The 14345-nt window shown below is 41.6% G+C and overlaps 1 protein-coding gene across 1 annotated transcript in view; it reads left to right on the forward strand.

Moving 5' to 3' along the window:
• The window catches only part of LOC122551170 (von Willebrand factor A domain-containing protein 3B-like), a 155457-nt gene that overhangs the window by 125787 nt on the left and 15325 nt on the right, over window positions 1-14345 (forward strand). The window contains exons 23-24 of the mRNA XM_043692794.2: window positions 7772-7896; window positions 12142-12279. Coding sequence (XP_043548729.2) covers window positions 7772-7896; window positions 12142-12279 — 263 coding nt within the window. The remainder of the gene's footprint in view (window positions 1-7771; window positions 7897-12141; window positions 12280-14345) is intronic.

Here is a 14345-nt window from a genome sequence, read left to right on the forward strand (position 1 = left end):
ATAACAGCAGAATATTTAGAAGTACATATTGTGTGCAGAGTCAGCATGGCTTCATGAAGGGACATGGTGCCTGACAAGTTTGTTAGCATTCTTTGAGGAAGTAACAAGTTGGATAGATAAAGGGAAGCAGTGAATGTAATATATTTGAATTTTCAGAATGTGTTTGATAATGTACTGTACATTAGACTATTTAATAAGATAAGAGCTCATGATGTTGGGATAGTATGTTAGCATAGATAGAAGGTTGGCTAACTAATAGAAAAAGAGAATTGGGATATTGGAGATATTTTCAAGATAACAACATGTAACTACTGGAGTGCCACAGGGATCAGTGGTGGGGCCAAAATTATTTACAACTTATATTCATGAGTTGGATGAAGGAAGTGAATGTCTTCTAGCCAAGTTTGCAGATAATTGGTGGGAGGGCAGTGGTGAGGGTGACATAAAGATTTTGTGGAAGGACTTTATAGAGACACTTTAAGAGAGTGAGCAAACATTTGGCAGATGGAGTATTATAAAATGCTAAAATGTGAGGTTATGCACTTTCACAGGAAGAATGCATAGAACATAGAACAATACAGCACAGAACAGGCCCTTCGGCCCACGATGTCGTGCTGAACATTTATCCTAGCTTAAGCACCCATCCATGTACCTATCCAATTGCCGCTTAAAGGTCACCAACGATTCTGACTCTGCCACTCCCACAGGCAGCGCATTCCATGCCCCCACCACTCTCTGGGTAAAGAACCCACCCCTGACATCTCCCCTATTCCTTCCACCCCTCACCTTAAATTTATGTCCCCTTGTAACACTCTGTTGTACTCGGGGGAAAAAGTTTCTCACTGTCTACTCTATCTATTCCCCTGATCATCTTATACACCTCTATCAAGTCACCCCTCATCCTTCAACGTTCCAATGAGAAAAGGCCTAGCACTCTCAACCTATCCTCGTAAGACCTATTCTCCATTCCAGGCAACATCCTGGTAAATCTTCTCTGCACCCTCTCCAAAGCTTCCACATCTTTCCTTTAGTGAGGCGACCAGAACTGCACACAGTACTCCAAATGTGGCCTAACCAAGATCCTGTACAGCTGCAACATCACTTCATGACTCTTGAATTCAATCCCTCTGCTAATGAATGCTAATACACCATAGGCCTTCTTACAAGCTCTATCCACCTGAGTGGCAACTTTCAAAGATCTATGAACATAGACCCCAAGATCCCTCTGCTCCTCCACCTTACTAAGAACCCTACCGTTAACCCTGTATTCCACATTCTTATTTGTCCTTCCAAAATGGACAACCTCACACTTGACAGTGTTGAACTCCATCTGCCACTCCTCAGCCCAGCTCTGCATCATATCTAAGTCCCTTTGCAGCCGACAACAGCCCTCCTCACTATCCACAACTCCACGAATCTTCGTATCATCTGCAAATTTACCCTTCGACTCCCTCTTCCAAGTCATTAATACAAGTTACAAACAGCAGAGGACCCAGAACTGATCCCTGCGGAACTCCACTTGTAACTGGGCTCCAGGCTGAATATTTACCATCTACCACCACTCTCTGGCTTCGACCGGTTAGCCAGCTTTCTATCCAACTGGCCAAATTACCCTCTATCCCATGCCTCCTGACTTTCCGCATGAGCCTAGCATGGGGAACTTTATCAAATGCCTTACTAAAGTCCATGTACACTACATCCACTGCTCTACCCTCATCCACATGCTTGGTCACCTCCTCAAAGAATTTAATAAGACTTGTAAGGCAAGACCTACCCCTCACAAATCCGTGCTGGCTGTCCCTAGTCAAGCAGTGTCTATTCAGATACTCATAAATCCTATCCCTCAGTACCCTTTCCATTACTTTGCCTACCACTGAAGTAAGACTAACTGGCCTGTAATTCCCGGGGTTATCCCTATTCCCTTTTTTGAACAGGGGCACAACATTCGCCACTCTCCAGTCCCCTGGTACCACCCCCGTTGACAGTGAAGACGAAAAGATCATTGCCAACGGCTCTGCAATTTCCTCTCTTGCTTCCCACATAATCCTAGGATATATCCCGTCAGGCCCGGGAGACTTGTCTATCCTCAAGTTTTACAAAATGCCCAACACATCTTCCTTCCTAACAAGTATCTCCTCTAGCTCACCAGTCCATTTCATACTCTCCTCTTCAACAATACGGTCCCTCTCATTTGTAAATACTGAAGAAAAGTACGCATTCAAGACCTCTCCTATCTCTTCCGACTCAATACACAGTCTCCCACTACTGTCCTTGATCGGACCTACCCTTGTTCTCGTCATTCTCACGTTTCTCACATACGCATAAAATGCCTTGGGGTTATCCTTGATCCTACCCGCCAAAGATTTTTCATGCCCTCTCTTAGCTCTCCTAATCCCTTCAGCTCCCTTCTGGCTATCCTGTATCCCTCCATTGCTCTGTCTGAACCTTGTTTCCTCAACCTTATGTAAGCCTCCTTCTTTCTCTTTACAAGACATTCAACCTCCCTCGTCAACCAAGGTTCCCTCACACGGCCATCTCTTTCCTGCTTGACAGGTACATACATATCAAGGACACGTCGTATCTGTTCCTTGAAAAAGTTCCACATTTCCACGACATCCTTCCCTGACAGCCTAAGCTCCCAACTGATGCTCCTCAGATCCTGTCTTACAGCATCGTATTTACCCTTCCCCCAATTGTAAAACCTATCCTGTTGCATGCACCTATCTCTCTCCATAACCAAGATGAAAGTCACAGAATTGTGGTCACCATCACCAAAATGCTCACCCACTAACAAGCCCATCATTTGTCCCGGTTCATTACCAAGTACCAAATCCAATATGGCCTCCCCTCTGGTCGGACAATCTACATACTGAGTTAGAAAAGCTTCCTGGACTCACTGCACAAACACCGTCCCATCCAATCTACTTGATCTAAAGAGCTTCCAAACAATATTTGGGAAGTTGAAATTGCCCATGACTACTACCCTGTGGCTTCTGCACCTTTCCAAAATCTGAGAGGGCGGGAGCTAAATATTATTTAAATGGATTTGGAAGTCCTTATGCATAAATCACAAAATATTATTTTGAATCACTAACATACAAGTTGATCAGGTAATAGGAAAGGTAAGTAGAATGTTAGCCTTTATTTCAAAGAGAATGGAGTATATGAAAATGGGGATGCCTTGGAAAACTATCCAATAGCTAGTCAGACCACAGCTGGAATACTGTGAACAATTTTGGGCCCCTTTTCTAAGGAAGAATATACTGTTAGAAATCACACAACACCGACAGATTTACTTGGAAGCACAAGTTTTCGGAGCGCTGCTCCTTCATCAGGTGGCTGTGGAGTATAAGATTGTAAGGCACAGAATTTATAGCAAAATGTTTACACTGTGATGTAACTGAAATTATATATAGAAAAAGACCTGGATTGTTTGTTAAGTCTCTCATCTTTTAGAATGAACATGTTGGTTTCAGTTCTTTCATGTGTAAATCGCAGAACATTTAGAAGTTACCTTCTCAAGTGAACTTTAACAATTGGTGTCATGTCGGCCCAGATAATGCATTTAAGGTGTGAGGTGCCCTGTGTGAGACTGTGTGTGTGTGTATAGTGTATAGTGCAATGGTGGTCACCTGTAATGTGACATGAACCCAAGGTCCCGGTTGAGGCCCTCCCTATGGGTACCGAACTTAGCTACCAGCCTCTGCTTGGCCACTTTTCGCTGCTGCGACAACAGATGAATGGGCACCGCACAACAATCAACAGACAGGAGTGGTCCCTCCCAGTTGGGGAACACTTCAGTTACCTTCCCAAGTGAACTTTAACAATTGGTGTCATGTTGGCCCAGATAATGCATTGAAGGTGTGGGGTGCCCTGTGTGAGACTGTCTGTACCACAATGGTCAGACTGATTCTAATCTAAAAAACAGATTAACAGAATCTTACATGGATTCATGGCAGTTTTTGAGCAAAGTAAAATGTAATTCTGCGAATACGAATTCACCCCACAAACCTATATGTGAATCTGTGCATGTGGGTGTGTGTGGTGGGGGGGTGTTATGAGTCTGTGAGAGAGTGTGTAAATCTGTGTGAGTGTAAAGGGGTATATGTCTGTGAGAGGATGGCATATGTGTGTGTAGGATTGTCTGTGTGTCTGTGTCTGTCTGTGTGTGTGTATAGTACAGTGGGCAAAAGTGAGGATTGCAGATGCTGGAAACCAGAGTTTAGGTCTGAGTGGTGCTGGAAAAGCACAGCAGGTCAGGCAGCATCCAAGGAGCAGGAAAATCAACCTTTCGGGCAAAAGCCCTTCATCAGGGAAGGTACAATGGGGTCACCTGTAGTGTGACATGAACCCAAAGTCCCAGTTGAGGCCATTCTCATGGGTACCAAATTTGGCTATCAGCCTCTGCCCGGCCACATTTCGTTATTGCCTGTCCTGAAGTCCGCTTTGGAGGATGGTCACCTTGAAGGTCTGAGGTCCAATGTCCCGGAATGCTGAAGTGTTCTCCAACTGGGAGGGAACACCTTTGTCTGTTGATTGTTGTGCAGAGTACATTCCTCCATTGCTGCAGTCTCTGCTTGGTCTCACCAATGTACCATGCCTCAGGGCATCCTTGCCTGCAGCGTATGAGATAGACAACTAAGTCGCATAAGTACCTACCACATGAATACAGAACATGGAACAGCCATGGGGACCAAATTTGCACCCAAATATGCCAACATTTTCATGCACAGGTTCGAACAAGACTTCTTCTCTACCCAGGACCTCCAACCAACACTATACACGAGGTACATTTTCTTCCTCTGGACCCAGGAGTCAATGAAACAACTACACAGAGATATCAACAAGTTTCATCCCACCATCAAATTCACCATGGACTACTCTCGATTATCTGTCTCATTCTTGGACACATACATCTCCATCAAGAATGGGCATCTCAGCACCACGCTCTACTGCAAGCCCCCAGATAACCTCACGATGTTACACTTCTCCAGCTTCCACTCGAAACATATTAAAACAGCCATCCCCTATGGACAATCCCTACGCATACACAGGATCTGTTCAGATGAGGAGGAACGTGACAGCCACCTGGAAGTACTCAAGGATGCCCTCATAAGAACAGGATACGATGCTCAACTCATCCACTGCCAGTTCCGACGTGCCACAGTGAGGAACTGTAATGACCTCCTCAGGAGACAGACACAAGCTGCAACTGACAGGGTACCCTTCGTTGTCCAGTACTTCCCAGGAGTCGAAAAACTGCGCCATGTTCTTCACAGCTTGCAACACATTATCAATGAGGATGAGCACCTCGCCAAGACCTTCCCCACACCTCCACTGCACACTTCTAAACACCCACCAAACCACAACAGATCATTGTTCACAGCAAACTGCCTGGCTTTCTGCACAACACCATACAAACTTGTCATGGTGGATGCTGCAAGATGTGTCAGAGTGTGGACACGGATACCACCATTACACATGGAGACACCTCCCACCATGTACATGGCAGGTACTCGTACAACTCAGCAACATTGATTATCTCGTATGCTGCAGGCAAGGATCCCCTGAGGCATGGTACATTGGCAAGACCAAGCAGAGGCTATGGCAATGGATGAATGGAAACCGCACAACAATCAACAGACAGGAGTGTTCCCTCCCAGTCGGAGAACACTTCAGTGGTTCAGGACATTCGACCTTGAACCTTCGGGTGACCGTCCTCCAAGGTGGACTTCGGGACAGGCAACAACGAAAAGTGGCCGAGCAGATGCTGATAGCCAAGTTCGGTACCCATGGGGATGGCCTCAACTGGGACCTTGGGTTCATGTCACACTACAGATGACCCCATTGCAGTATACACAGACACAGACAGATGCACGCACATAGACACACGCACACACACACACCTACAGACCCTTAGACTAACGCTGACCCTTTCTCATACACTCATACATATTTTCCCACACTCACACATGCATCCTCTCACAGGCTTATACCCCTTTACACTCACACACACAAATACACACACTCTCTCACAGACACTCATAAACCCCGCCACGCACCACCCCCATATATATATATATATATATATATATATATATCAGCTAACCCGTGAATGCAACTTTTTAAAAAAGGTTTTGTGATTTACACATGAAAGAAGTGAAACTATCATGGTATTCTAACAGACGAAAGGCTTAAAAGACAATTAATTTTTCAATGTATAATTTCAGTTACATCACACTATAAATTTTTGCTATAAATTCTGTGTGTTAGGATTGAGCCCTCCACTACCACCTGATGAAGGAGCAATGCTCCGAAAGCTAGTGTGCTTCCAATTAAACCTGTTGGACTATAACCTGGTGTTGTGTGATTTTTAACTTTGTACACCCCAGTCCAACACCGGCATCTCTAAATTATGAGGAAAGGTTGGGTCTGTACCTGTTGGAATTAGTAAAATGAGAGGCCAACCTTATTGGAACATACTCGGTTCTTTGGGAACTGACAGGGTAGATGAGGAAAGGTTGTTTTACTTTGTGAGAGGGTTTAGGACCAGAGGGTCTGATCTCAAAATAAGAGATAGCACTTTAAAGACAGAGGTAGACAGGAATCTCATCTTAGCAGGTAGTGAATGTGCAGAATTCTTTACCGCAGACAACTGTTAAGGCTGGGTGGTTGAGAATATTCAAGACTGAGACAGACAGATTTTTAACCTGTAGGTGAATCAAGGTTTATAAGGCAAAGGTAAGAAAGTGGAGTTGAGGAGGATGAGATCAGCCATGATTGTATTGTATGGCAGGGCAGATTCAATGGAATGAATGATTTGCTTCTGCTCCTGCGTCCTGTGGTCTAGTTCAAAGACAGACTCTTCTGAAACATGCTTATCTTTTTGAATTGGCCTCTTACTTCTTATCTGCCAGTACACTTGTGTACCCAGTAATTAGTAAATTCACTCTGATTGTTAATTCAAGAAGGCCTGTTTAACTTAGCTCATTTCAAAACAAATGTTAATTTGCGACTGGAAGCAAGGTATCCATAAAGGAAGGGATACTTTGAAAATTAATCTTGTTGTGACCATCTGAGGGGGTGGCTGAATAAAGATGGAAAGTTCAATCTCCCCCTTCTCATCCAGAGGCTTAACAATGTGGGGATATGCTGTCTGAACTTTCATCAGTATCTGATTGTAACATTGCAAACATATTATCTCTTGTATTTGCAGTTATTTCTCTGGAAATTTCAGAAACAAAATGTCAATGGACTATGTATTATTTATTAAACATTAAAATTCTGTCCTTGTAGTATGTAGCTGTTAGGTATCCACATGGTGATAGAGCTTTCCAGTATTTCTGAGATTTCTGATGGAATCTGTTTAATGTTCTGACATTTGACCTTAAAATCAGAAACAGGCACATAACTTAAGAATTTCAGAATGACTTATCGCATATTGTGGTGTCAGCATTCCCATGCTTTTATCGGCTCTCTCTCTGACCATGAAGGAATAAAAATTAACTTCAAGATGATACAGATCCAACTGAATTATTTATTTAACTGTGAAGTTGAAGCCAATATCACTCTGTGCGGATGCCATTTATTAAAATGCAAAACCGTGATCTGTACTTAATGGGCATGATGATGCATGTGCAAAGTGACACTAAGTATTAAAATGATTACCTACCCTTTCAGTTATATTGCAAATCTATGCAATGATTCTGTTGTTTATAATGTGTGAAAATTATGCCTCAGATTTTCTTTGTTACATCTCTGCTGTTCTCAGGAATTGTGACTAAGTGTGTTGGTGCAAGGAAAGCCATAATTGACTTCATGAAAGGAGACACCCAGATTACATCAACCAGATTTTTAATTTGTGTTGGGGGAGCTTCACCCTGTCCCTCATTGAAAGTAAGTGGACTATGAAATTAAAATAGAGGTCTTACTGATGTCTAGTTTTAAATTTGAATTGTTGACTGTAAGATGTTTCCTGAAGGAGGGTCGACCCGCTCGTTTCTGAGATGCTGCCTGACCTACTGTGCTTTTTCCAGTGCAACGCTTTATCAACTCTGACTCTCCAGCATCTGCAGTCCTCACGTTTTCCTATATACATCCTCCACCTTAAAAGGTTTGTGGGCTAAACTCTAGGTACTGAGCCTGTTATATATTCCCGGCAGGAATAATATGAGTCAGGTTGAGCTTGCTGTATGGAATATCTAACACTGCTGCATGGGATTTATAACCTCGCAGCTGTAGTTTAGTTTAAAGGCTGAAATCTTTGAGAAGTAAAACCTTTAGGGAATTTTGGAGCATGGAGCAGGGAATTAGCAGAGCACACAGTCTGATGAAGCCTTTGTAGAAGTCCTTCTGAAGTAAAGGGTGCAGGTACTGGGGCAAGAACCACTGAATGCATTGGAGATGGGAGAGCTGTACATCAACTCAATCTCAATGGTATTGGTGGCTCTGTGCGGGCTCACACATGCACCAGGTAGCTACTGGGGCCTGTCTTAGAGGCCTCAAGAGCTAGTGCTTAAGAAAGTGGATTCTTCTGCCTTCTTCTTCCTGGTTTAAATAGCACAGAAAGTAAAAACATCATGCCTGCTGACTGGGATGTAGGAATTCAGTTGTTTTTCATGGTCCCTGACTTTGTGCGACAAAGTGCTGTGGATGGTGGAAGTCTGAAATAAAAAGAAACAGGGAATACTGCAATTATTCGAGAGGTCCGACAGCAGGATAAGGAAACTGACTGAACAGGTTGGTTTTCTTGCATCCTTTCATCCTTTCCAGCCACACCCACTGAATTGCAGGAGGGATTTCTCCTCCGTTTCCCACATCCTCGATTAATTTGGTGGATGGAAGGAGCTAAAATGGGATTCCTGGCCACTAGCAGTGGGCTGACGTTCCCATCAGGTTTATTAATGAGCTAATGGACTACATTACCCTTAATCCCAATGCAGTGGCTCAGGGATTAAAAGGGAGGTGCATTGGCTTTCACACACCCTCCCAAAGCCTACCTCAGAAAGGCATCTTGGGTTTTCTATTGGCCCCCCAGGGATTTCCTCATTATCAGGTGCTCTGTACCTAACTGAAGGAACCTACATTGGGAAGGGTCAGGCAGAGCGGTTACAGAAATCGACCCCTGACTTTGCCTCTGAATGCCTGCATCAGCTACCCCCTCTCACTTCCAACCTAAGAGCTCCTTCTCTCTGTCCTGGGGGCTGATTGATTGACCTTTGGTGGGCACATCACTGACAGCTTTAACTGCTCTTGGTTTCTCTGACAGCAGTGAGGAGCAACTAAATCCAGACTTTGGCAAAGACTCTGGTCTTGTTAGCACATTGCCACTCAATGACTTTTTTCAACCTTTATCCAAAATAATGCTTTTTTTGAATCATACAGCACAGACAGAAGCGACATGGCCATTGTGTCTGTGTTGGTTCCTTGAAAGGTTTATTGAGGTTGCCTCACCTTGTCCCTGTGACTTTGCTATTTTCTTCCTTTACAATTATATACCTAATTCCCTTATGAAAGCTCCTGTTGTATATACCTCTATCATCCTTTCAGATAGTGAATTCCAGACCATAATATTGTAATAGGACATTAAAAAAAAATCACATCTTTCTTCTGATTCTTTTGTTAATTATCTGAAATTATGGTTACCTGATACTGATTTTTCTACTAGTGAAAACAGTCATCCCTTATTTAGTCTGTTGAAAGTATCTCTCAAGAAAAAAAAACTCAGAGTTATTTAATTTTGTAATAATCTTCCATCTTTATACATTCAGATTTTATTTAAGGTACTAATTGATCCTGAAGTAATTCTTTACTCTGGAGAGTTGCTGCCGAACATCCAGGGTAGAAGCAGTCTCTTTTAATCTGTAGCCTTGTTTGAAATTTGTATATTTATACATGCATACTTATTATCTAAAATAATTTCGTTTACACCCCCATTTGCTGTGTCTGCTTTCCATATGTCTTCTGCGACATTAGGAAATTTATTTACTTTAAAGGTGCTACATAAATGCAAGTCATTCTTTTGAAGATCTGTATCTTGTCACTTCCCAACTTTTGTTTTTCTCAAAATTAAGTACAGATCCAGGCTAAACTCCAAAGATACATCTTTAAAAAAGGCCTTTTCACGTCATGCGCATGTCTTCAAAGAACAGAAATGTCTGGAACTGAAGAACTCATTGTCAGAGCAGTGGATGAGCAACACATATATAACTAATGTTAAATCCCCCAAGCAGCCATATATTTACAACTGAAACTTGAACAGCACCCTTGAGCTAGGTCAAGATCCAGGTTGAAGGACTCCTTGAAAACGAATCCCAGGAAATTTGACCCGTCTGCCACAAACAAAGAAAAATACAAAAGAAAGAATTACCTGGAAGCAATCTCAAGTGATGTACTTATTTCTTTAGGTAACAAAGATTACAGGCAGCTAAGGATAAAAGACAGACTAGAGAAACTGAGCAGTCCTACTATATCCTTGGCCACATGGGGGAAAGCTATGCTGGCCTGGAACCAAGCGACAAAACCCCATTAGATTACACAACAGTTGACTCTGCACATGCAAGAAATGGCCATTTGTGAATCCCAAAGAGACAGATCTTTACTTAAACCTGGCTTCATTTTAAATAGAATAATTTTGTTGAATTGACTTTGCTGATTTACATTTGTGAACTAATTTTGCTTTTAAAACTGATTTGTGTTGGTCACTTGAGCTTTAAATAGGATTTCCCTTTATAGGTAGTCACTTGATGCATCTTAGCATGGTTAGGTTTAATGTAGACCCATATTTTTCACAGATATGTCTTTAAAAAGGACCTTTTTGTGTTACATGTGTATTTCCCTGTCTTCTACCTTTGACACCATTTTCCTTCAATTGCTCTCTACCGTTGTTCAAAGTTAAAAATCACCCAAAACCAGGTTATAGTCCAACAGGTTTAATTGGAAGCACTAGCTTTCAGAGCACTGTTCCTTCATCAGGTGGTTGCTGAAGGACTGGCGCTGTAAAAGCTAGCATGCTTCCAATTAAACCTGTTGGACTATAACCTGGTATTGTGTGATTTTTAACTTTGTAACCCCAGTCCAACACCGGCAGCTCCAAATCATGTCTACTGTTGTTCCGGTGACTGGGACTGTAGTCATTAGAGAGTTACCTGTAGTGGTTTACCTTCTCACTCCTCTGACATTCTCAAGGATTTATCCTTGGTCTCCTCTATTTTACATGTTGCCCCTCTGGGAAGGCATGGGAGTAGCCAGCTTCAGCTCACTACCACCTCCCTCAACTCATCTACTGTTGCTAAATTATCAGACTCTTTGATAATATCGGATGAGCAGAAATTTACTCCAGTTAAACATTGGGAAGGATAAAGCCATTGTTCTCAGCCCTCTTTCAGTTCCTTGGTGACCAGCTCCATCTTTGTGCCTGGCAACTGAACTAGATTGTTTGCAATCTTGATGTCATATTTGGTTCTAAGGTGTATTTCTGGCTACAATATTTGCATCCTTATGTGGTTGCCTATTTCCACCTCTATACCAGGTTTTAGTTTCTGCCCTGCCTTAGCTCAGCAGTTACTGAAACCCTCATCCATATCTTTGTTATCTCTACAGTCAGTTCTGTTATAACGCAGTAGTTCAGTTCTCGCTCAATCCCATGTTATAAGAAAGTAGTGTAATAGCAGCCCCCCATTCAAACTAATGGAGCTGGAATTGTGTTGCAATCAACGCATGCTTTAAAGGTTTGCGCTATAGAAACAGTGTCCCCAATTTGTCAGTTGCGTTATAGCAAATTCACATTAATGAAACACACGTTAAAGCAGAATGACCAGTACTCTTGAGTATTCCAATTCACCCATCTCCGGCTTGCTATATTCTAGCCCTATTTCTGAAATGCCCCCTTCCTAAACCTCCCTAATTCTCCACCAGACCTTGCTCTATTAAGTCACTCCTTAAACCCAATACTTTAAACAAATCTGTGGTTACCACATTATGTAGCTTGATGTGAAATTTTGTTTTTTTAATGTGAAGCATGTAAGATGTCTTATAATGTTAAATTTGCTGTACATTTTATGGCAGTTGTTATATTTTCTTGTATAATGACATGACGATTTATTTTCGAAGGTTAATTGGATATTATTTAATAATTTCCAGATGGGAGACTTTGTTTTGGTTCATAGTGATTCAGAGGCTGGAAATGATTTCTATTTACCTGGGATTGTCATAGCAACTCCAAACAGAGCAGCACCAGATGACAAATTTTATACAGTTTTGAAATATAATAATAGAAAGGTGAGTAGCTTTACATGATTTAAAATATGTTTTTACCCCTCTCAATTAATTAATGTTTAAAAGTACTTCAGTGAATGTAACTTAAGTTTTTGTTGATCAAATTTTAAATGAACCAAATAAACATTGGGAGCACCCTTGTCAGAAACTCAATTTCTTTTTAGTCTTGATTCTACCCCTCTCTTGCCCCTGTCTCAGGTTAAACAAAATTGTTCAGAATCTCTGCTTTATGATTGACACTGACTTGAGTTTTCACCTCATTCTTTTTTGTCCTGAAGAACAAGGTGCTTAATACAAAAACTCAGGCAAATGTTAAGTGGGGGAAGAATAGAAAGCAGACTAAGAGGCAATAAACAAAGAGGATGAAAGCACGCTGTTTCAGAATGGAATAGGGTCAGGAATGGTGCCACTGAAACCAATGCCGAGAGACCCCATGGATAAGGAGTTTGCACTCGAGAGGCTATTGGAATTTTTGTGATGAATGAGCAGTGTCCCTGCCTTTGAACTGGATGCTCAGGATTCCCAGCTCACCTTCATGCTGCAGACAAACAGAGAACTTGTAAATCATTTCAATGCATGGCAATGATAGATGCTAAGAGCAGGAGAGATTCCTGGTCAACCACATGATGAAAGGAGCTTTGGAGCCTCTCCCATCATTAATCATAGCTCCAGTTTACACCATGCATGTAAAAGGACATGGTGTCACAGCAACTCAAAGTGCCTGCATGAACACCCCACAAAGTACATAATTATTAAGTATACCGATGATACAAAAGCAGAAGATATGGCAAAGGTTGAGAATAATGCCTTTTCCTGCCTTAGCAGAGATTTATTAGATTTTATAAATTGCGAAGCATTTTGATAGAGTGAAGGGGGGGACAACCATTTTCTTTGATTGAGGAATCAATAGCATAATACTACCAACTCAAAACCGTGAGTAAAAGAGTAGGAAGAGACTGGAGAAATATCTTATCTTGGAGCCATAGAAATGCTTGAGCCAAAGACTATTGTGACTGTTAAGAGAAAACTGTGTAAGCACCGAAAGATAGTGGGGCATTGGGATTATTTTAGATTGTTCTTTTGATGGCAGATTTGTTCATAGGATATGGGCATTACTGGTAGGCTAGTATTTATTACCCATTCCTTTATTGTGAAGGAGGTGGTAAGATGGCCTCTTGAATCAATGTGATCTGCGAGGTGTAGGCACGCCAACAGTGCTGCCAAGAAGGGAGTAGGGAGGGAGTTCCAGGATTTGATCCAGTAACAGTGAAGGAATTGGACCAAATCAGGTGCTGTGTGGTTTGGAAGTGAACTTAAATGTGGTAGTGTTCCAATGCTTTTATCTTTCTAGATGTTAGAGGTCATGGGTTTGGAAGATGCTGTCAATAAAAGATGAAAATGAAAGTGTAACTTTTAACATGTTTCTTTTATAAGCTAATTAAATTAATGTCTTGTTCATGACATGCTTGATTTTTATCTTCACCATCTGGCTGCTACTCTCAAGAGGCAGATCTTTATAGAATCCATCTAATCTTTATTCCACGGAGATATGCCTCCATGAATGATTCACTTTCAAACATGTATACAATTCCAAAAACGTAAATCAGAACCATTCAGAATTACTAGAGCCTATCCCATCAATCACAGTTGTAGATCGTAGAGGTATAAGTGAAAAATAAATACTGGGTATGTCGCCTGAAATAAACTGTCCTGGATAAAAACCCTGAAACTCTTTATATTCTGACTTTGTTTTGTAATTAAAGTGGTGGAAGAAATAGAAAGTATTTAGAAATCCTTAATGGATTTTGTCCCTCAATAAATGCTGAAGTAAAACACTTTTCTGAAAATTGAGTTGGATGCTGTTGAAGAAGTTGCATTTAAGTTCATGAGACAATTACTCTGTTTATGTGTGCTGTATTTAGTGATAATCATGTCAAGATAATGACACTTCATAGCACAGGCATAGTTTGATGATGCATTATATGAAATATCAATTTAGCTCCACCAGTATTGTTGCATTACAATTTCAAATTAGGTCATGTGAAATGAAAATAGAAATTCATGAATTG

This window comes from Chiloscyllium plagiosum, unplaced genomic scaffold (genome assembly GCF_037043375.1).
Source record: "Chiloscyllium plagiosum isolate Xiang-an unplaced genomic scaffold, Cpla_swu_hap1 HiC_scaffold_6, whole genome shotgun sequence".
Classification (NCBI taxonomy): domain Eukaryota; kingdom Metazoa; phylum Chordata; class Chondrichthyes; order Orectolobiformes; family Hemiscylliidae; genus Chiloscyllium; species Chiloscyllium plagiosum.